This window comes from Entelurus aequoreus, linkage group LG05 (genome assembly GCF_033978785.1).
Source record: "Entelurus aequoreus isolate RoL-2023_Sb linkage group LG05, RoL_Eaeq_v1.1, whole genome shotgun sequence".
Lineage (NCBI taxonomy): Eukaryota > Metazoa > Chordata > Actinopteri > Syngnathiformes > Syngnathidae > Entelurus > Entelurus aequoreus.
Genome location: NC_084735.1, coordinates 85307118 through 85331186, shown reverse-complemented (window position 1 = coordinate 85331186; position 24069 = coordinate 85307118). Strand labels below are relative to the sequence as shown.

Below are 24069 nucleotides of genomic sequence, written 5' to 3'. Positions count from 1 at the left end.
GACATGTTGTCCCGGCCCTTGCTCCACGCCCCCGTCCTTCCAATGCCACGGGTTAATGTTTGATGCCCGGCCGTCGTATAAAAAGTCTCCACCCTTTCTCTCGCCTTCATTCCTCTTCAGCATCATGGGCGCTCGCGTCAGGTGGCTGTGGCACCACCGCAACTACATCATCACGGCGGGGGCGCCGCTCGCCCTCCTGCCCCTGCCGCTGGTCAGCGCCACATCGGTGAGCCCGCTTTCTTTGACGGCGCGTGGCGTGTTGGTGCGCTTACCTTTCACCTAACCAATCTGGCGCCCTAGGCAAGATTTTAGGTGGCGCCCCCCACATCGGCAGTGAAGTGTATATACTCACAAGAAACCGAACAGCTTTGTCTTTGACCTTTTTTTTTTACTTAAAGAAAGCAAATTAACATATCATATGAGAATGTTATGTTATGATTATCTTTAACCGAATCACAGCAGTGCTCAAATTAAAAAACAGCATTCCCTCTCATGTGATATTGCTTAATTAACATTAATGATGTGCACTTTAACAACTAGGCTTACAACTATACCTAATATATAAAGGGGTGGAAAAGTGACTATTACCTGCAGGGCAAACATTAGCTAACCAGAAGGCAATAACAATGTCAACAAAAAACACCTGCTTAAAAGATCTAATACAAATGTCCCTGAGGAATGTAAGGTGGGAGTACTGTAATTACCTAACGTTACATTATTATTTTCCATAACAATTTAGCCCCCTCCACAATATTAACCCGACGTTAAAACAGAACTAGCTATTTATTGATTAGCAATTGCCGAATCATGTAGCATTAGCTTAATGCTAAAAAGCCAGGTTACTATCACATTCTGTAACAGACAAATAATTTAATGTAGGCTAACGTTACCTACCTGCTACCTCTGTCTTTTTCTCGTTTCTCCTCTTCTTTTCTCTTTTTTCTTCCCTGGGTACCTGACAGTTTTGGCCGTTTTGACATCTTGTGTTGATTTTTTGACGTGGTGAGTCCAAAAAGAGTCATGATACGGGAAGGGAGGGGGCGCACCGTAATGTTGTAACAAATAATATTTCTATTAAATAGGCTTTACTTTGCATTTTAAATAACGTGGGATTATTTTTTGTATTTAGAAATAATAGTTCCAACTTTTATTATTATTATTTTTTTTCTCCAACATTTGTGGCACTGGCGTGGCGCCCCCTGATGGACGGCGCCCTTAGCATTTGCCTATACGGCCTATGCCACGGGCCGGCCCTGAGGCAACCAATCAGCGGAGAAACTCGCATAATCAATCGTACGAACTCGGGCTTTGAGTCGATTCGATTCGATTCTTGGTGGTAACGATTCGATTCAGAACCGATACTCGATCCAAAACAAACAATATACTTTTGTTTAATAACATAGGGTGTCACTTCTATGATTAACTGCAGTCCTCCATAAAATAGACAACAATATTTGATAGATTTTTATATTACTTAAACCGTTTTTCTTTTCATTATATTCTGCCCAAATATTTAATAAAGTTAAATACTTACAGGTTCAAACACTGATGACATTTATTAAACAGACAAGAAGCAAGGAATCATGCAGAGACAGAGTTCAATTTGGCTCAATGAGGAGACACGTGTTTTGGGCTGTATTCTAGTTACAGATCCAAACTACGTTCTAAAAGTCCAGCCCCGCGTGCTTCCTCTATTTATTTGGAAGGTCCCTGTTACATCCCTGAAACTGCCGCTGAGGGAAGCGGGTAATCTCGACAACTCCAGTTAGACACAATATATGATTATACAAAAATGCAAATGTGTTGACGCTGGTGCTATCGCCCCGTCTCTGCTTTGTCTGCGTCCCGGTACCCGATGTTCGGCCTTGGCAGTCAGCAGGCCGAGTCTGGACACAACACTGATAGAGACGGCTGGCAATCTTTTGGAGTGCCAGCTTTGCACAGATACAAAAATACAGATAATAACTACAGCAACGGCCCTTAAGCATAAAATTGTGTGATAATATATAGACATGATTATTCTAACAAATACAAAAAAAGGCAACGAGAATTTCTGAAACAAATCTGTACAGCAGATATGGTTATCTACATCAACAATATGATTTGCCTGAGTGGCTGGACAGGATGGATTTAAAAATATATATATATTTTATTTGTATTTTATTTTATCGATTAAGAATTGTGATTCATTCGAAAAGCGATTTTTAAATTTTTTTTTACAACCCTAGTATAATCAACATTTTCGTCGTCCCCATGTATTTTCACGTGATTTCCTGCTTGTGTGACCATGCATGTGTAGCGCCGCCCTAGTGGCTCCCTGGAGCTTTTTGAAAAATGTATGAAAATGGAAAAAGACGGTGGGAAAATTTTTTTTCTCGGTTTCTGTAGGAGAACAAACGTGACACAAACCTTCGTAATTGTTCGAAATCCCACTGTTTGTATCAAAAATGCTTCACTGATGAGAGTATTTGGCGAGCGCCGTTTTGTCCTACTAATTTTGGCGGTCCTTGAACTCACAGTAGTTTGTTTACATGTATAACTTTCTCCGACGCTGCCACAGAAAAAAACGTGTTTTATGCCACTCCTTCTTTGTCTCATTTTGTCCACCAAACATTGTATGCTGTGCGTGAATGCACAAAGATGAGCTTTGTTGATGTTATTGACTTGTCGGAGTGCTAATTAGGCATATTTGGTCACTGCATGACTGCAAGCTAATCCATGCTAGCATGCTATTTAGGCTAGCTTTATGCACATATTGCATCATTATGCCTTGTTTGTAGGTATATTTTAGCTCATTTAATTTCCTTTCCTTATGTCCTCTGTGTATTCCATTTCTATTTGCATGTCTCATGACACATTATCTATCTTTAATATTGGCTAAAAAATTTTTTTAGCCAAGTTGTTCCAGACCACAGCAATCGTTACCCAGCATGTAAAGATTGTAATGAATTCTTTAGAAGTAGACAGCCTGCCATTTATTTTAACTTGGACACACACGTCTATACCTTTGTCTATTCTAAGACAGTCATTTCCAGGAGGAGTTTTACAAATGTTTTCTGATGTAGTAAAAATGTGTAGAATAAATATTACATTTCAACATTTCTGTCAACAAAGATTTGTGTCAGTCTGCAACACAAAGTCATTTTGATAGTAGGCTAATATAGCTAATATAGACACTTACATCACATGTTGTCTTCATTATAACACTTATATAAGACTTTTAAAGTCATTTTGATAGTAGGCTAATATAGCTAATATAGACACTTACATCATGTGTTGTCTTCATTATAACACTTATATAAGACTTTTAAAGTCATTTTGATAGTAGGCTAATATAGCTAATATAGACACTTACATCACGTGTTGTCTTCATTATAACACTTATATAAGACTTTTAAAGTCATTTTGATAGTAGGCTAACATAGCTAATATAGACACTTACATCATGTGTTGTCTTCATTATAACACTTATATAAGACTTTCAAAGTCATTTTGATAGTAGGCTAATATAGACACTTACATCACATGTTGTCTTCATTATAACACTTATATAAGACTTTTAAAGTCATTTTGATAGTAGGCTAATAAAGCTAATATAGACACTTACATCATGTGTTGTCTTCATTATAACACTTATATAAGACTTTTAAAGTCATTTTGATAGTAGGCTAATATAGCTAATATAGACACTTACATCATGTGTTGTCTTCATTATAACACTTATATAAGACTTTTAAAGTCATTTTGATAGTAGGCTAATATAGACACTTACATCATGTGTTGCCTTCATTATAACACTTATATAAGACTTTTAAAGTCATTTTGATAGTAGGCAAACATAGCAAATATAGACACTTACATCACGTGTTGTCTTCATTATAACACTTATATAAGACTTTTAAAGTCATATTGATAGTAGGCTAATATAGCTAATATAGACACTTACATCATGTGTTGTCTTCATTATAACACTTATATAAGACTTTTAAAGTCATTTTGATAGTAGGCTAATATAGCTAATATAGACACTTACATCATGTGTTGTCTTCATTATAACACTTATATAAGACTTTTAAAGTCATTTTGATAGTAGGCAAATATAGCTAATATAGACACTTACATCACGTGTTGTCTTCATTATAACACTTATATAAGAATTTTAAAGTCATTTTGATTGTAGGCTTATATAGCTAATATAGACACTTACATCACGCGTTGTCTTCATTATAACACTTATATAAGACTTTTAAAGTCATTTTGATAGTAGGCAAATATAGCTAATATAAGTCATTTTGATAGTAGGCTAATATAGACACTTACATCACATGTTGTCTTCATTATAACACTTATATAAGACTTTTAAAGTAATTTTGATAGTAGGCAAATATAGCTAATATAGACACTTACATCACGCGTTGTCTTCATTATAACACTTATATAAGACTTTTAATGTCATTTTGATGGTAGGCTAATATTGCTAATCATGTGTTGTCTTCATTTTGGCTATATAAATAAACATTGATTGATTGATTGATTGATTTTAACACTTGTATAAGACTTTTAAAGTCATTTTGATAGTAGGCTAATATAGCTAATATAGACACTTACATCACGTGTTGTCTTCATTATAACACTTATATAAGACTTTTAAAGTAATTTTGATAGTAGGCAAATATAGCTAATATAGACACTTACATCACGCGTTGTCTTCATTATAACACTTATATAAGACTTTTAATGTCATTTTGATGGTAGGCTAATATAGCTAATACAGACACTTCATGTGTAGCCTTCATTATAACACTTTTATAAGGCTTTAAAAGCTCAGACCGATTTTTTATTTTTATTTTGTTTTGGTCCAATATGGCTCCGTCAACATTTTGGGTTGCCGCCCCCTGCCCTAGGAGGAGGTAGCTTTAAGCTCTTTTATCGCAACATGATGATGTTATGGCGTCAGCTTTCACTGCCAACTGTTAGCTACTGATTCATTCATGACATTGAAATGTGTTACTATTTACAACTTTATTGGCACCGCACATGCACACAGGCTGCACCATGCCAGCATTAGTCAAGGGCGATACATGGGCAGGTATCGTTTGTGTAGTGTTGAAAAAATAGCAATAAAATGTGCTGTTTTTTTAATGGATAAAGGTGACTGCTTTCTGGGTGTGTGTACAGGAGGCGCGTTGCGGCTACACCATCCTCCTGATGGCGCTCTACTGGTGCACCGAGTGTTTGCCCCTGGCAGTGACGGCCTTGCTGCCCGTGGTCCTCTTCCCCATGATGGGCATCATGCAGGCCGGACAGGTAAGTGCCGTACAAGTGGAAAAAAAAGTTAAGCCCTAAGCTATAGTCGTTTGAGAAACACTAAAATGAACCAAGAAAAAAAATGGTGGTAGTCAGTAAGAGCAGAGGAAATAATGACGGAATCGATCAATTCTGGGGGAAATAATGATGGAGTCACCCTAAAAATGTTCATTTCCATCCGATGTGCTCATTAGTCTGCAGTAAAAATAAAAAAAAAGAGTAGGGTTGTCCCGATACCAATATTTTGATACGGGCATGACGTTAAAGTGCATCCGGCAGTGGAGGCTCTTCTAGGCCTAGTACCTGACTGCCCCCTAGCCAGGGATACGGTGAAGACCTCAACGGCGGAGCAGGTGGAAGACGGTAGATTTAAGAACTACCACAACGGCTGCAATGCGGAAGAAGGCTGCAGCAGAAAAGGGTCCCCAGTCGTCTTGGACTCCATGCCACTGGACCCTGACCCGATTCTGTCAAGGATCGTGTGGTGACTGTCTGTGCACCAGTTCTCCCCACGTTAAACAAAGTCACGCACAGGCATCCTCCATAAAGGGATACACCCCTACCAGGAGGATCGTCATACTCGTTCGTTTTTGATACGGGGGCCAAAATGTATTTCGATACTTTCTGGTAATTTTCAAAATAAAAGGGACCCCATAGAATGGCATTATTGGCTTTATTTTAACCAAAAAAAAAATCGTATGATACATGAAATATACATTTGTGTTTGCAATCAAAAAATAATTTTGTCATTAAATAAGACATCTTTGCGTCCTGACGAGGGCCTCTCCGCTGCGGGCGTGCCTCCTCGCGCCTGCAGACAATCTGCAATCTGCAATCTGCGCACCTGCCCGTAATGAGCGAGCTACCTTCATAAGCCGGCACAACCTGCCATCCCGGGCCGGAATATAGTCTTCTGTACTGTTTTCCTTCCGTTGCCTTGGTTTCGAGCTGTGCGTCTCGCTCCCTTGGACTTCCCTCCCTGGATCTCGACTGCCTTCCCGGATCTCGACCCCCCTCGCATGGACATGGACTCTGACCCTTCTCTCTCGCCCCGCATCACCTGCCTGCCCCATGGACTGCCTCGTTCCTTCGCTCTCATCAACACTTGGTAACACACTTCAGCTAATCCCTACACATAGTCTTACACCATACACTCTTGGATTTTTGCCACACACCATTCTCTAGTTAATTAAATTATATTGTTCATTATTTAGTATATAGTTCATATATATACATATAATAAATACATCGAGCAATATTGACCCCTGGTGTCTGTTGCCGTCATCTCCCCTTAGTAAAACCATAACATGTCGAGCATAATAGACAATTTGTCTTTTAGTAGTGAGTAAGCAAACAAATGCTCCTAATTGGCTGATGACATATGCAGTAACATATTGTGTCATTTTCCATTCTTATTTTGTCAAAATAATGAGGGACAATCGGTAGAAAATGGATAATTATTATTGATCATTCAGCGTTAATATCTGGTTATTTGTTTCAACATGTTCTATCTACACTTCTGTTCAAATGTAATAATCACTTATTCTTCTGTTGTTTGATACTTAAGATAAGTTTGATGATACCACAAATTTGGGTATCGATCCGATACCAAGTAGTTACAAGATCATACATTGGTCATATTAAAAGTCCTCATGTGTCCAGGGACGTATTTCTTAAGTTTATAAACATAATACAAATTTAAAAAAAGGAAAAAAGACTTGGAGCTCGATGTAAACATTGTAGTCGATGTATGTGTAGGCCCACCCATTTGTTTACATTGAGGAGTGCTAGCTTGCTGTTAGCGGTTAGCTATTGTGTCTTACTGTGTGTAGCGAAGCATGTTTGGCTATTCCTCGTCCAGCATGGATGATATTTGTAAAAAACATACTTTATTCATCGCCATGGAGGCAAGGATTAGTGATTAAGAAGTAAATAGATAAAACACGAGAGACGTTAGCCGCTAGGCAGCTATTGGCTAGCTGTGTTTTAAATGTTCTTAAATCTACCGTCTTCCGCCTGCTCCGCTGTTGAGGTCTTCACCGTATCCCTGGCTAGGGGGCAGTCAGGTACTAGGCCACCTGGGGTAACAGTAGTAAAGGGGTTAACCTCGTAGTGCCCCAAGACCCCATAGAGGAGCCTCCACTGCCGGATGCACTTTAACGTCATGCCCAGGATACTTACTTATATAGTCTTAAATCACGAGTGTCTCAAAGGGCTGCGCAAGCCACAATGACATCCTTGGCTCAGATCCCACATCAGGGCAAGAAAAAACTCAACCCAGTGGAATGACAATGAGAAACCTTGGAGGGGACCGCAGATGTGGGGACCCCCCCTGGGCGACCGGTGCAATGGACGTCGAGTGGATCTAGCATAATATTGTGAGAGTCCAGTCCATAGTGGATCTAACATAATATTGTGAGAGTCCAGTCCATAGTGGATCTAACATAATAGTGAGAGTCCAGTCCATAGTGGATCTAACATAATAGTGAGAGTCCAGTCCATAGTGGATCTAACATAATAGTGAGAGTCCAGTCCATAGTGGATCTAACATAATAGTGAGAGTCCAGTCCATAGTGGGGCCAGCAGGAGATCATCTTGAGTGGATACAGGTCAGCAGCGCAGAGACGTCCCCAACTGATGCACAGATGAGTGGTCCACCCTGGGTCCCGACTTTGGACAGCTAGCGCCTCATCTGTGGTCACCGAATCCCCCCTCTCCACGAAGGAGAGGGGGGCAGAGCAGAAAAGAAACGGCAGATCAACTGGTCTAAAAGGGGGGTCTATTTAAAGGCTAGAGTAAGGAGTGTTCGCACCTCGGAGAGCTGTTGCAGCAGGTGGATTGACATGAATCATGACATGTTTGATCAAAATAAAATAAGTAAAACAAAAAGCATGTAAATACATGTTAAAATAGTGTCAATATGTGCAATGTAACAAAAAAATCCGGAATGTTGATATTAGGGATATGGCTAAATTTGGTACTTTTACAAATACCGACCAAATTGACCCGCTTCTTGTCACACGATAAGAACTTTGCAGTGTAAGCATCTATCAAAGGTCAGAGGTCAGAGGTCAGAGGTGTGTTGCAGGTGAGCATCGAGTACCTGAAGGACACCAACATGCTCTTCATCGGTGGACTGCTGGTGGCCATCGCGGTGGAGCAGTGGAACCTCCACAAGCGCATCGCTCTGCGCGTCCTGCTGATGGTGGGCGTGCGGCCGGCCCTGTAAGAACCTCCCCCCGGAAGAAGCCCCGCCCCCTTGCATTTCAAAGACTTACGTGTTCCTCTCCCTCAGGCTGATGATGGGCTTCATGATGGTGTCGGCCTTCCTCTCCATGTGGATCAGCAACACGGCCACCACCGCCATGATGCTGCCCATTGCCCACGCCGTGCTGCTGCAGCTGAAGGCCGCCGAGCTCGGGTCCGAGCGCCAAGACCTGCGGGTGGAAGACAACCACGCCATGGAGCTGGAGACCCCGGCGCCACAACAGGAAGTGGCGGATGATGATAAGGGGACGGAAGCCTCGCGGGAGGACGGCGTGCGTGAGTACATGACACGTTCTCTCATGGGGGGGAGTTTTTGTTGTGAAGAAAAGGTTCTGCTTGTCTGACAAAGTGGACCGCAGTCCAGAACCGGAGCGGGAGTCCAACAGGACGTCGGCAGAGGAGCAGTTCCAGCAGTTGACCAAAGGAATCAGTCTCAGTGTTTGTTACTCGGCCAGCATCGGAGGCACGGCCACGCTGACCGGAACCACGCCCAACCTCATCCTCAAGGGTCAAATCGACAAGTAGGACACGCAGAACCGCAAACAGAACTCGGTCCCGCTGAGCTCCAAACTCCCTCCCTTGCTGGTCTGCAGGCTCTTTCCCGACAACGACGACGTCATCAACTTCGCCAGCTGGTTCGGCTTCGCCTTCCCCAACATGATCCTGATGCTGGTTATGTCCTGGTTCTGGCTGCAGTTCATGTTCCTGGGCTTCAAGTGAGAGAACACTGAAAGTACCGCACACGTTCCCGAAGTCACGCGCGCCTCTTCCTGGCTCAGTTTGCGGCGCACGTTCGGCTGCGGCGCGGCAGGCGGGCGGGATCGGGAGGCGTACGCCGTCATGAAGGAGGAGTACAGGAAGTTAGGCGGGATGAAGTTCGCCGAAGGGGCGGTGCTTACCGTCTTCGTGCTGCTGGTTCTGCTGTGGTTCAGCAGGGAGCCGGGCTTCATCGACGGCTGGGCCACCGTGCTCTTCAACAAGCAGGGCCCGTGAGTAGAACCGACAGAACCGCCTCGTTGGGTCTCTCCAGAGTCCAAGACTGGCTGGTGGATTTGGATCAATGCAAGTAGACTGTAACATAACCAAACCATGTGACGTCCCTAATCAACTCCTCGCTCGTTTTCAGCTTCGTGTCAGACGGGACCGTCGCCATCTTCATTTCCTTGCTCTTCTTCGTCATTCCCTCCCGGTTACCGCGCTGCGGAGGCTACGGCTGCGACGACACAGGTGACACGCCGGCTCCTGCCGGCCAATCACGAAGCTGCATTGCCAAAAGAAATCTGGAGAGTTGACTGTAAAAATCTACCGTAAAAATAAAAGTCTTCTCGCAGGCAAGGCGGTGAACGCCCCCGCCACGCTGCTCAACTGGCAGGTGGTCCACGAGCGGATGCCGTGGAACATCGTGCTGCTGCTGGGGGGAGGCTACGCGCTGGCCACAGGAAGTGAGGTGACGCCTCGACGTTGGTTTCCGCGTTCGATCAGGACGTCCTCAGTTCCGCAACATCGGCATCTTCTCGCTGACAAGGTGTGTTTACCCCGGCAGGTGTCGGGTCTCTCCACGTGGCTCGGGGAGAGTCTGGCGCCGCTGGAGAACATCCCGCCCTTCGCCATCTCTCTGCTGCTCACCCTGCTGGTGGCGACGTTCACGGAATGTTCCAGCAACGTGGCCGCCACCACGCTCTTCCTGCCCATCCTGGCCTCCATGGTGAGACGACCGCGCCGAGCGGAGGTTTGGGCGAGTGACCGACGTGTGTTTCTCGACAGTCCGTCACCATCAAGATCCACCCGCTGTACGTGATGCTGCCCTGCACCATCGCCGCCTCGCTGGCCTTCATGCTGCCCGTGGCCACGCCCCCCAACGCCATCGCCTTCTCCTTTGGGAACCTCAAAGTCATGGACATGGTGAGACTCGCCTCGACAACAACTTTAGGGGGGAGCGGCATGTTGCTTTGCATGCAAACAGGAAGTTGTGACGCAGCTACTTCCTGTCCCTGCAGGTCAAGGCTGGCTTAATGTTGAACATCATCGGAATCCTGACCATCAACGTTGGCATCAACACGTGGGCGTACGCCATGTTTGACATGGGCACCTTCCCCTCGTGGGCCAACGTCACCCTGGATTAGCGAGGATGCGCATGAAAACGAACAATGGACAGGAAGACAGTGACGCTGTCTGTTTTTTTCTATACTATTGTCTCTACTGTAGGTTTTTATATTTCATACAGAGCAGTGATTGAATGGTGTGATGTATGTGTAGAAATAAATTGGAAAATGATCAGTCTTTCGGCACCTATCGATTCGATCCGATTTCTCAGATTCAGAATCGAGAAATCGATTCAACGCAATTTTCAGATCAACACGATTGTCGAATCAACACGATTCTCGATTCAATACTATTCTGGATTCAACACGATTCTCGATTCAAACCGATTCTTGATTCAACACGATTCACGATTCAAACCGAATCTCGATTCAAACCGATTTTTTGATTTAACATGATTCTCGATTCAACACGATTCTCGATACAACACCATTCTCAATTCAAACTGATCCTTGATTCAACACAATCCTCGATTTGACGCGATTCTCGATTGAATGCGATTCTCGATTTAAACCGAATCTCGATTTCAACCACTTTTTGATTCTATGTGATTCTCGATTCAACACGGTTCTCGATTCAACACGATTCTTGGGTCAACACGATTCTCGATTCAATACTATTCTTGATTCAACACGATTCTCAATTCAAATCGATTCTTGACTCAACACGATTCACGATTCAAACCAATTTTTGTTTTAACATTATTCTAGATTCAACACGATTCTCGATTCGACGCGATTTTCGATTCAAACTGATCCTTGATTCAACACAAATCTCGATCCGACACGATTCTCGATTTAATACAATTCTCGATTCAAACTGAATCTCGATTCCAAACGTTTTTTGATTCTACATGATTCTCGATTCAACACGATTCTCGATACAACACGATTCTCAATTCAAACTGATCCTTGATTCAACACAATCCTCGATTCGACGCGATTCTCGATTGAATGCGATTCTCGATTTAAACCGAATCTCGATTTCAACCATTTTTTGATTCTACATGATTCTCGATTCAACACGGTTCTCGATTCAACACGATTCTCGGGTCAACACGATTCTTGAATCAACACGATTCTCGATTCAATACTATTCTTGATTCAACACGATTCTCAATTCAAATCGATTCTTGATTCAACACGATTCACAATTCAAACCGATTTTTGTTTTAACATTATTCTAGATTCAACACGATTCTCGATTCGACGCGATTTTCGATTCAAACTGATCCTTGATTCAACACAATTCTCGATCCGACACAATTCTCGATTTAATGCAATTCTCGATTCAAACTGAATCTCGATTCCAACCGTTTTTTGATTCTACATGATTCTCGATTCAACACGATTCTCGATTCAACACGATTCTTGGGTCAACACGATTCTTGAATCAACACGATTTTTGATTCAAACCGATTATTGATTCAACACGATTCTCGATTCAAACCGAATCTCGATTAAAAACGATTTTCGATTCAACATGATTCTCGATTGAACACGATTCCCGATTGAACACGATACTTGGGTCAACGTGATTCTTGACTCAACACGATTCTCGATTGAACACGATTCTCGATTCAAGACGATTGTTTATTCAAACTGATTATTGATTAAACACGATTCTTGATTCAAACCGGTTCTTGATTCTACACAATTTTCGATTGAACGCGATTCTCGATTCAAACCGATCCTCGATTCGAACCGATTTTTAATTCAACATGATTCTCGATTCAACACAATTTTTGATGCAAACCGATCATTAATTCAACACGATTCTCCATTAATACTTGTTCTCACAATGTATTATTTGATGTATTAATTGTAAAAAAAACTTCTTAAAAACTGGCTACAGGTTAGAAAAGATCCCTTTGATTGCTTGTAGACGGTCTAAAAATATTTTTTGGGATTATTTTTTCAAAGTATTCAAAAATGGGGATGAAAAAGAATTGTGAATTGATTTTTCTGCGCACCCCTACCAATGATGCCTACATCGTCGCATAGCCTAGCCTAGTGGGTGTGGCCAGGAATTCTGGGCCCCATGAAAAAAAGAATCACATTGGGCTCCCAGGTCCACTGTTGTCACCACAATTCAGTTTTTTGGGACCCCTCTTAATCAGTGGTCCTTGGAATTGTCCTTATTTTTCCCCTCTATATGGTAAACCTGATGGGCGTGGCTACAGGGCAGTTGTGGTTAATCTCTGCGAAATCTGCCTAGCAACAAGTGGCCACAGAAACAACTTTGTATAACTTTTACACCTCCTTTTATTACACACGTGAAACAAAGTCTCATGAGGTGCACACACGCAAGTTTTTCTTGTGAAATTGTGACCTTTCTCTTGTGAAATTCCAACTCCTTTTTCACAAGAAGCTTTTTTATATTTGCATTATTAATGTTGTAAATACACATCTGTATATGTCTAGAAAGGGTGGTCCTAAAGAGGTAGGCATTATTCATAGGTCTCAAGAAGGTAACAAATATAAGAATGTGTGTGTGTGTGTGTGTGTGTGTGTGTGTGTGTGTGTGTGTGTGTGTGTGTGTGTGTGTGTGTGTGTGTGTGTGTGTGTGTGTGTGTGTGTGCACTTGTCTCACCATCCTTGTGTGGACATACACTTGACAAACCACCCTTTCTGTGTGGACCTTTTGACTTGTGAGGACATTTGCCTGGTCCTCACAACTACACAAGTAAAATATTTTTTTTACTTTGTGTGTTTTGCATTCTGAAGTGAGGTTGCAACTCTCTACTCCCATCTAGTGCTACATATATTTTTTTCCATCATTCTAGCTATAGTGGAAAGGGGGGCCCTCACAACCTACTAACCAAACGTGGATCCACACAAAGTAGGCAAGACATGTATCTGTGTGTGTGTGTGTGTGTGTGTGTGTGTGTGTGTGTGTGTGTGTGTGTTCTGGCAATGCTTACTTAATGGGGACTTTGCTCCGTTTACACAGTCACCTTTAGGGGACCTCTGACGGTATGGGGACAAAAAAAAAACAGGTCCCCCTAAAGCGAAACCTTTTTAAATGATAGTCAGATCCATTCTGAAGATGCCTAAGTGATTTTTAAGCTTTGGCCCATAAAACATGTTTACTGGTTAGTTTGAGTGTGAGACATTTGCACAGCAGCCCAAATTGCATCGGTACAAATTTGTGTGAATTATGCAAAATTATTTAAATTTGGTCCCCATGAACCATATCATAGGGATGATGTTCAAAACCGGTTCTCCCGGTTGTTCGATAAGAAGAGAACCGATTCCATGGACTCAAATCCGTTATCGAGGCCACTATAGTAAAAAAAAAGAGTTGGTTCTTTATTCGAGTCCCTGGGAACGAATCCCGTCCCACAGGAAATGACGTAGCTCAGTCTAATGACTGAGCTACGTCATTTCCTGTGATGACAAGTAAACGTGTTTTTTCTACCGTTGGCGACATGATTAGCGAGGAGCGGGTCAGACTTGATCCTGAAAAATCAGACATGCTAATTTTTTGGAAGAAGAATTGTTGATTGATGACTGTGGCGTTCTTAGTGTCATAGTGTGTGTAGTTAGTATGTTCCAATAGCAGCAGAAGTGCACTTTTTGGAGAGCTGTATTATTTTCAGTTTGGTGCCCAAGGGACTGATTTTATTCAACACTATATTATCATTTATACACCTATAGTGATCACAGAGACAGGTTGTTTTTGTGTTACTGTATATATTTGTTTTTCTGAAAAATCCCACTTAATATACTTTGGGTAACAACAGTCAATATTTTTTTTTTTTTTTTTTTTTTTTTTTTTTTTAGGGGGGTAGTAACAACAGCCAATATTTATTTATCATTTTATTTAATTTTTTCCTTATAAAATAAAAGTGAGCTTTTGTTAAACCAAATATTGTGTGTTTTTTTCCATATACAACAACCTATTTGGATTCGATAGGAGAATCGATAAGGACTCGGTTCGATAAGAGGATTCGAAAATGGGCTCGAACTTGATCATTTCTTATCAAACATCATCCCTACCATATCAACTCTTTTTCCCCCAGGGTCCCCAGTAAGAATGATCAGCACATTACTTTGGGGCCGGCGTGGCGAAGTTGGTAGAGTGGCCGTGCCAGCAATCAGAGGGTTGCTGGTTACTGGGGTTCAATCCCCACCTTCTACCAGCCTAGTCACGACCGTTGTGTCCTTGGGCAAAACACTTCACCCTTGCTCCTGATGGCTGCTGGTTAGCGCCTTGCATGGCAGCTCCCTCCATCAGTGTATGAATGTGTGAATGTGGAAACACTGTCAAAGTGCTTTGAGTACCTTGAAGGTAGAAAAGCGCTATACAAGTATAACCTGTTTATTATTTATTTACTTCATCAATCCAGAGATTTAAAGACGTGTATGAGCTAACTGGGCAGTAGCCATCTTACCTACATTTTTTCATGCCTCCACAACCTGTAGAAAGGGTGGTCCCCACAAGTGATGATCAAAAACCTGGTCCCCATTCCAAATGATAACCAGTATGTGTGTGTGTGTGTGTGTGTGTGTGTGTGTGTGTGTGTGTGTGTGCACGCACGGGTGACACAAGCAAACGTGTGTGTGTTTCTGCTGATGTTAGCGCCTGTCAGACGTGACAAAGAGACACGCAAACTCAGCAGGCGGACGTGTAGCCTCTCACACAAACACACACACAGGCAGACACACACACGCACACACACACAGGCAGACACATGCTTGTCTTCAAAACAAAGCTTACCTGCAAACTCCCCATTGTGCTCAGTGTTACACACTCACACACACACACACTCACACACACACACACACACACACACACACACACACACACACACACACACACACACACATTGTGCATGAGCAAGTGTAATTTGGGGCGAATCCCAAATAACTGTGACACAAAAAAAAAAACCCATCCAAGATTGATAACGAAGGTTCCTTGTGGTGACGGAGTTGTGTGTGTGCTACAGAAGCAATATCGCGTGTGTGCGTTGACAACCTGTGTGGCGGACAACAAAACATCCAGGTCCAAAGCAAAGTGCTGACATGTGTGCAGGTCGGTCTGCCCTCCACCCTCCACCCTCCACCCCCCGGGCCGCCCCCAACGCAGGGGTGCTTATAAAGCCCGGAGCCCGCCGTCTCTGCAGCCCCATCAGTGGAACCCAGCGACACGCCGAGCAGCGCTTTCGGTAGGTCGACACGTGCTGGTTTTTCATCGAGCGGTACTTTTATTTCTACGATGAACATGCCATTAACGTTTGTCACCGTCCTCCGCAGGTACAAGATGGCCATGACGAACCCCTCCCCCATGGGCCCGTGGAAGGTGGGGCCTCCAAACTCGCCGCTTGTCGATGACGCACACAAACACACACACTCACACACGCACTTTCGCTAATTAGTGCTATCTTACTGTGTGCTAGCATGCTAATTGTTAGCATCGTCACAATTTCCACCACGTGAAAAGGTTTACTGCATTTCTATGTGGCATTATATAACGCAACTATAGATTTGCTTTAGCATTTTCGGTACTTACTGCTATCTTGCTGGGTGCTAGCATGCTAATTGTTAGCATCGTCACAATTTCCACCACGTGAAAAGGTTTACTGTATTTCTATGTGGCATTATATAACGCAACTATAGATTTGCTTTAGCATTTTCGGTACTTACTGCTATCTTGCTGGGTGATATCATGCTAATTGTTAGCATCGTCACAATTTCCACCACGTGAAAAGGTTTACTGTATTTCTATGTGGCATTATATAACGCAACTATAGATTTGCTTTAGCATTTTCGGTACTTACTGCTATCTTGCTGGGTGCTATCATGCTAATTGTTAGCATTGTCACAATTTCCACCACGTGAAAAGGTTTACTGTATTTCTATGTGGCATTATATAACGCAACTATAGATCTGCTTTAGCATTTTCGGTACTTACTGCTATCTTGCTGGGTGCTATCATGCTAATTGTTAGCATCTTTACAATGTTCCTAATGTGAAATTTAGGGATGTCCGATAATGGCTTTTTTGTCGATATCCGATATTGTCCAACTCTTAATTACCGATACCGATATATACAATCGTGGAATTAACAAATAACACACATAGAAAGGGTAGTCCCCACAAGTGATGATCAAAAACTTGGTCCTCATTCCAAATAATAACCAGTGTGTGTGTGTGTCCAGATCACGGTGTACGACCAGGAGCACTTCCAGGGCAAGCGCATGGAGTTCACCGCCAGCTGCCAGAACATCATGGAGTGCGGCGTGGACAACATCCGCTCCCTCAAGGTGGAATGCGGCGCGTACGTATCGTTCCTCCCGGCTCTATGTTTCTTTCCCTCACTGACGCGGCCGTCGTTGTGCGCTCCGCAGCTGGGTGGGCTACGAGCACTCCAGCTTCTGCGGCCAGCAGTTCATCCTGGAGAAAGGGGACTACCCGCGCTTTGAGGCCTACAGCGGGAGCAACTCCTACCGCATCGAGAGGATGATCTCCTTCAGACCCGTCTGCTGCGCTGTGAGTTGACTTGGCGGCCTCAACGCCATACTTGCCAACCCTCCTGATTTTTCCGGGAGACTCTAGAATTTCAGTGCCCCTCCCGAAAATCTCCCGGGGGCAACTATTCTCCCGAATTTCTCCCGGTTTCCACCCGGACAACAATATTGGGGGCGTGCCCAAGGCATACTTGCCAACCTTGAGACCTCCGATACCGGGAGGTGGGGAGGTGGGGGCGTGGTTGGGGGCGTGGTTAAGAGGGGAATATATTTAAGCTAGAATTCACCAACTCAAGTATTTCATATATATATATATATATATATATATATATATATATATATATATATATATATATATATGTATATGTATATGTATGAAATACTTGACTTTCAGTGAATTCTAGCTATATATATATATATATATATATATATATATATATATATATATATATATATATATACATTTTATTATACATATAAATAAAATAAATACTTGAATTTCAGTGTTCTGCAGGCTATCCAGTAGATGGCAGTATTGTCCTGTTTAAGAGTGTCACAACATTGCTGTTTACGGCAGAAGAACTGCTTTACGGTAGACTGAACGTGACTGCTGTTGTCGTGTGTTGTTACCGCGCTGGGAGGACGTTAATGAAACTGCCTAACAATAAACCCACATAAGAAACCAAGAACTCGCCCCCGATCATTCTACAGTTATGACGTCATTGGGCAGGCAAGCTGTTTATATTGTGGGAAAGCGGACGTGAGAACAGGCTGTCCCCACTCAGGTCCGCATTGAGCTGGAGGGGGCGTGGCCTCCAGCTCCGGCTGAATACCGGTAGTTTGTCGGGAGAACATTTCTGCCGGGAGGTTATCGGGAGAGACAATGAATACCGGGAGTCTCCCGCTAAAAACGGGAGGGTTGGCAAGTATGGCCCAAGGCACCGCCTTTAGGGTCCTCTCTCACCTGAAACCTTCACCCCTTAACAGCCGCATACTGTCCAGGCGTCCGCTTTTCCTCCATTTAAACAGCGTGCCGGCCCAGTCACATAATAATGTAGCGTTGGACGGGTTTAACAACGGTCTTCACCCGAAGATGCCCCCGCAGCCCCTCCCCCAACCCCCATCTCCCGAGTTCAGAGGTCTCAAGGTTGGCAAGTATGCCAACGCTCCGACCTGCTTTTAACATCCCCTTCTTCTTCTGCTCCTTTCAGAACCACAAGGACGCCCGCATGACCATCTACGAGATGGAGAACATGATGGGCCGCCAGTTCGAGCTGTCTGACGACTACCCCTCCCTGCAGGCCATGGGCTGGTTGAACAACCAGGTCGGATCCATGCAAATCCAGAGCGGCGCGTAAGCAAATCTCATGTTTGTATCGACGTGCTCACAGCAGGGGGTCCGAAGTCAATCAATCAATCAATCAATGTTTATTTATATAGTCCTAAATCACAAGTGTCTCAAAGGGCTGCACGAGCCAGAACGACATCCTCGGTTCAGAGCCCACATAAAGGCAAGGAAAAACTCACAACCCAGTGGGATGTCAATGTGAATGACTATGAGAAACCTTGGAGAGGACCGCAGATATGGGTGACCCCCCCCCCCCTCCCCCTCTAGGGGAGACCGGATGCAATGGACGTCGAGTGGGTCTAGCATAATATTGTGAAAGTCCAGTCCATAGTGGATCTAACATAATAGTGTGAGAGTCCAGTTCATAGTGGATCTAACATAATAGTGAGAGTCCAGTCCATAGTGGATCTAACATAATATTGTGAGAGTCCAGTCCATAGTGGATCTAACATAATATTGTGAGAGTCCAGTCCATAGTGGATCTAACATAATATTGTGAGAGTCCAGTCCATAGTGGATCTAACATAATAGTGAGAGTCCAGTCCATAGTGGATCTAACATAATAGTGAGAGTCCAGTCCATAGTGGATCTAACATAATATTGTGAGAGTCCAGTCCATAGTGGATCTAACATAATAGTGAGAGTCCAGTCCATAGTGGATCTAACATAATAGTGAGAGTCCAGTCCATAGTGGATCTAACATAATAGTGAGAGTCCAGTCCATAGTGGATCTAACATAATAGTGAGAGTCCAGTCCATAGTGGATCTAACATAATATTGTGAGAGTCCAGTCCATAGTGGATCTAACATAATAGTGAGAGTCCAGTCCATAGTGGATCTAACATAATAGTGAGAGTCCAGTCCATAGTGGATCTAACATAATAGTGAGAGTCCAGTCCATAGTGGATCTAACATAATATTGTGAGAGTCCAGTCCATAGTGGATCTAACATAATAGTGAGAGTCCAGTCCATAGTGGATCTAACATAATATTGTGAGAGTCCAGTCCATAGTGGATCTAACATAATAGTGAGAGTCCAGTCCATAGTGGATCTAACATAATATTGTGAGAGTCCAGTCCATAGTGGATCTAACATAATAGTGAGAGTCCAGTCCATAGTGGATCTAACATAATATTGTGAGAGTCCAGTCCATAGTGGATCTAACATAATAGTGAGAGTCCAATCCATAGTGGATCTAACATAATAGTGAGAGTCCAGTCCATAGTGGATCTAACATAATAGTGAGAGTCCAGTCCATAGTGGATCTAACATAATAGTGAGAGTCCAGTCCATAGTGGATCTAACATAATAGTGAGAGTCCAGTCCATAGTGGATCTAACATAATAGTGAGAGTCCAGTCCTTAGTGGATCTAACATAATAGTGAGAGTCCAGTCCATAGTGGGGCCAGCAGGAGACCATCCCGAGCGGAGACGGGTCAGCAGCGCAGAGATGTCCCCAACTGATGCACAGGGGTTGGCACTCGAAGTGCCACCCCGGGGGGCCCACACCTCGACAAAATCCATAAATAAACATGGACCGTGGGCCTGGGTTAGTTTTTGCCTCATCCCTCACTTAAAGTGTGAGTGAAGAATGCACTACCGAGTATTATCTGCTCACAGATGCCACCTGGTGGTTGTTTGAGCACACTGCAGCTATTCCCACTCCTTAACGCTTCCGTCACACGCAGGATTCTCATAGATATACCGTATTTTCCGGACCATAGGGCACCCCGGATTATAAGGCGCACTGCCGATGAGCGGGTCTAGTCAGGTCTATTTTCATACAAAAGGTGCACCGGATTATAAAGTGCATTAAGGGGTCATATTGTTATAATATTTTTCTAAATGTAAAACACTTCTTTGTGGTCTACCTAACATGTAATGGTGGTTCTTTGCTCAAAATGTTGCATAGATTATGTTTTGCAGACCATCGTCAAGCCGCTTGAGGATGTCGCTTCTTGTTTACGTGGCTCACCTTCGGCGGCGTCTTCTCCCCGCCATCTTTGTTGTAGCGGTGTAGCGTGCAAAGACGGGACTGGAAGAAGTGTCAAAAGATGGCGCTAACTGTTTTAATGACATTCAGACTTTACTTCAATCAATAACGGATAACGTGAAAAAACGTCCGACCGGAACTCTCTAATAACTAAAGTTCCTTGGGTGAATAATGTAAACTCACTACACCGGTATGTTTTAGCGCTTTCATGGCGAGTTTACTGACGGATATAAGTAAGAACTTTACACTACTTTATATTAGAAATGGCAACAGCGCAGGATGAATGTCCCATAACAAGAAGATAGAGATAAAGAAGAAGCTTACCGACCACGGTGTCGGCACCGCCTACAAAGTGCGCTAAATTTCAGGACTTATGCAGATCCCAAATACAGATCAGCAGGTACCAGAAGGTAAGAAAATGTGTTTTTGTATAATATTGCGTAACAAAACCCCAGATAATATGTCTGACCTGAAACACACACCATAATAATACTCGTATGTTGAAACATAGTACAATCCATCATAGCTCTTCAAAGTTGTACTAAAACATTTTGATGGATTTTTGAGCGCCGTGTGTAATGTTCTATACTTTCAATGGAACATATACAATGTTGGTGTTGTTTACTTGAGTCATATTGCAGTCTGCACGTATCTCTTATGTGTGACTGCCATCTACTGGTCACACTTATCACTTCCCCATGTACCAGATAAAATAGCTTTGAGGTCGGTAAGCACAACCAATAGTATTCCCTACATTAGGCGCACCGGGTTATAAGGCGCAGTGAAATCAAAGGATTTTGGGTGCGCCTTATAGTCCGGAAAATACGGTACTGAGGACAGAAAGTTAAAATGTGGACGTTTACTTCAAATATCTATTGAACGTACATCGGATTTATTTTAGCATCTTTAAAGTACAAGTTTTATTCCGAACGCGCCCCTCGCTGGAAACGTCCTGACCTACAGGAACCAGCAGAGGGCGCAAACAACTCTACTAGTTTGCTCGCCAAAGCAGCTGCTCCAAGGGTGTCCTGATACAACCTGTTCACTTCCGACACCACACCCATATTGGAGCTTTGAGTATTGGCCGATGCCGATATTGATCCAATACGATACCAGCAGGAATCATTCATACTTTTATTATTTGATAGCGTGGAATAGGGTTGTACGGTATACAGCGATACTAATGAATCATGTTTGGTACTATACCGCCTCTGAAAAGTACCTGTCCCCCCCCCCGTACCCCCGTCGTCGTCACGTCAGGTCATTCCTGGTTTTACGAGCAGGGGAGCATGTTCGGCAGCGCACATTCACGGAGTACTTACAAGCAGACACAGTGTGTGGACAGAACGGACGCATTTAGGCTTCAAAACTAAAGATAAAGGTGAAGCTATAACACTGAAAACGGCAGACTAAATTAGGAGCCTTTGTTTGCTTACTTACTAATAAAAGACAAGTTGTCTTGTATGTTCACTATTTTATTTAAGGACAAACTTGCAATAAGAAACATATGTTTAATGCACCCTAAGATTTATTGTTAAAATAAAGCCAATAATGCCATTTTTTGTGGTCCCCTTTATTTGGAAAAGTATCAAAAAGTACCAAAAAGTATTGAAATAATTTTGGTACCGCTACCGGTACCAAAATATTGGTATCAGGACAAAACTAGTGTGCAATATTAGAAAAGGTTTCATCAAGTGAAATTAGTCAAACAGAGAACAATGGTAGGCATGAAAAAGACTAATCCATTTTTCGCTAACGGTCTGGAAAGGACTTAGGCTGTCTTTAAATTGAAATGGAGTGGTATTTTTTTTTTGGGGGGGGGGGGTGGTCAATTCATGACGCAGTAAGTTGAATGATGCGGACACGTTTGTTGCTTCATACTTTCTGATACCTTGGAGACTTTGATAAGTAGTATGCGACCGTAATAAATGTTATACTTGTTTGTATTGACAAAGGTGCTGTTATAGACTGCAATATTGCTCAGTTGTTATTACGTATGTTTAGCTTGTGTGCTATTGTGTGCTTAGCTGTTGTGTAGCTGGTAGCTGCTAGTAGCCTATAGCCTAGCATGTTTACCATTTATAAATGACTTGACTAAAATACAGGAAAAGGCAGACCAGTTTTGGCTGCTTGCATCAGAACGTTTCTATCAGACCAACATTAGCCGATACATATTTTTTTGGGTTGATATTGAACCGATATCAGTATAGGATCGGGATACCACTACTTGTAGTTGATAGTTAACTCATCCAATGTGTTGCCTTTGCAGCTTTGTGTGCTACCAGTATCCAGGCTACCGAGGCCAGCAGTACATCATGGAGTCAGACTGTCGCGGAGGCGAGTACAAGTCTTACCGCGAGTTTGGCTCCCAAGCTCAGACCCCCCAGATCCAGTCCGTCAGGAGGATCCAGCATTGAGGGGTGGGTGGCGTCTCCTTGCCGCTCCTCCGCCCTCCTCTTTGTCCTCCACCTCTCCGGCTCCTCGGGTCCAGCCGGTCTAAGCAGGAACCAGAGCTGGAACGTTCGGTGCTTTGCTGTTGTCCACAGCACTTTTGTATTTTTAAAGAAACCCCATTCGAGTAAAAGAAAGGACAAGTTTCTATTGTGACCTCCATGGCTGACTTCTGCTGTTCAATAAAGAAAAGCCGACACCCTCAATAACCGCGTCACCTCCCTCTCGTCTTTTGCACAAAAGGGTCAGAGGTTTTAGTCAATCACACTTTTTGGGATACCGTATTTCCTTGAATAGCCGCAGGGGCGCTAATTAATTTAAAACCTCTTCTCACTCCTGCGCTAACCAAAAGCATGCGGGATGGGCAAGCATGCGCTAATTATTTTAAAACCTCTTCTCACTCCGGCGCTTACCTTATCATGAAAAGCACATTTCATAAAAAAAACGTTATTATGGTCTTACCTTTACTTATAAATGATGTCCATGTGCAGCTGCTTCTGATCAAAGGCAGTCTTACTTATCTTTCTTCAGTTTTAAAAGTCTCTGGAGATATTCCTTTAATTATTACCTCCTGCTTCGATTGAAAGTCCAGTTTAGAAAACTGTTTTATTTTAGATATGTAATCCTCCATGGTAAAGTGCAAGCAAACGATCGCTGCTGTTGCGTTTGACCAGATGTTCCTCCAAGTGGGATGTAAAGCGCTGGTCAGTCCCAAGTTCCTTAGACAACATATAAACTGACTCAAAGGTACCACCCAGCACAGAATAGTTATTTTGTAATTTTATTGTCAAATATTTGAGAATAGAGACCAGCCTCGAACAACACATACGAATGCGCAGCCCAAGTTGATCTGGCATTCCAAAGGAAAAAGCAACTCTTTTCACACAAAGAAAGCCCCCATCTCCCCCCCCCCCTCCTCTCAACACTGATAAGAAGAGAGACTTGGGGGTTGTGTAGTGCAAGCAAACGATCGCTGCTCATGCTTGCTGCTTGTTGTCTTCTTCTGCAGTACTGGTAGTCGCAAGAAGGATCACTAGCGCCCTCTACCACCAGGAGGCGGGAGTCATTTAATGACTCATATTTGACCCGGCGGAAGTGCCAAGCATGCGCTAATTAATTTGCGAAACGAG

General features: G+C 43.2%; 2 protein-coding genes across 2 annotated transcripts; both read left to right on the top strand.

Annotated features, from left to right (window-relative positions):
- The first annotated feature begins 124 nt into the window (after positions 1-124).
- On the top strand, positions 125-10697 carry LOC133649981 (solute carrier family 13 member 2-like). Its single transcript, XM_062046696.1, has 12 exons — positions 125-226; positions 5152-5307; positions 8396-8532; positions 8603-8850; positions 8924-9095; positions 9168-9290; positions 9354-9563; positions 9701-9801; positions 9906-10021; positions 10118-10279; positions 10339-10476; positions 10572-10697. Exons 1-12 carry the CDS (start codon positions 125-127, stop codon positions 10695-10697), a joined length of 1791 nt encoding a protein of 596 aa, XP_061902680.1.
- A 5078-nt stretch (positions 10698-15775) lies between these two features.
- cryba1b (crystallin, beta A1b) lies at positions 15776-23148 on the top strand. Its single transcript, XM_062049171.1, has 6 exons — positions 15776-15844; positions 15933-15978; positions 16838-16956; positions 17027-17168; positions 18358-18500; positions 22758-23148. Exons 2-6 carry the CDS (start codon positions 15940-15942, stop codon positions 22903-22905), a joined length of 591 nt encoding a protein of 196 aa, XP_061905155.1. The 5' UTR covers positions 15776-15844; positions 15933-15939; the 3' UTR covers positions 22906-23148.
- The last annotated feature ends 921 nt before the right edge of the window (positions 23149-24069 follow it).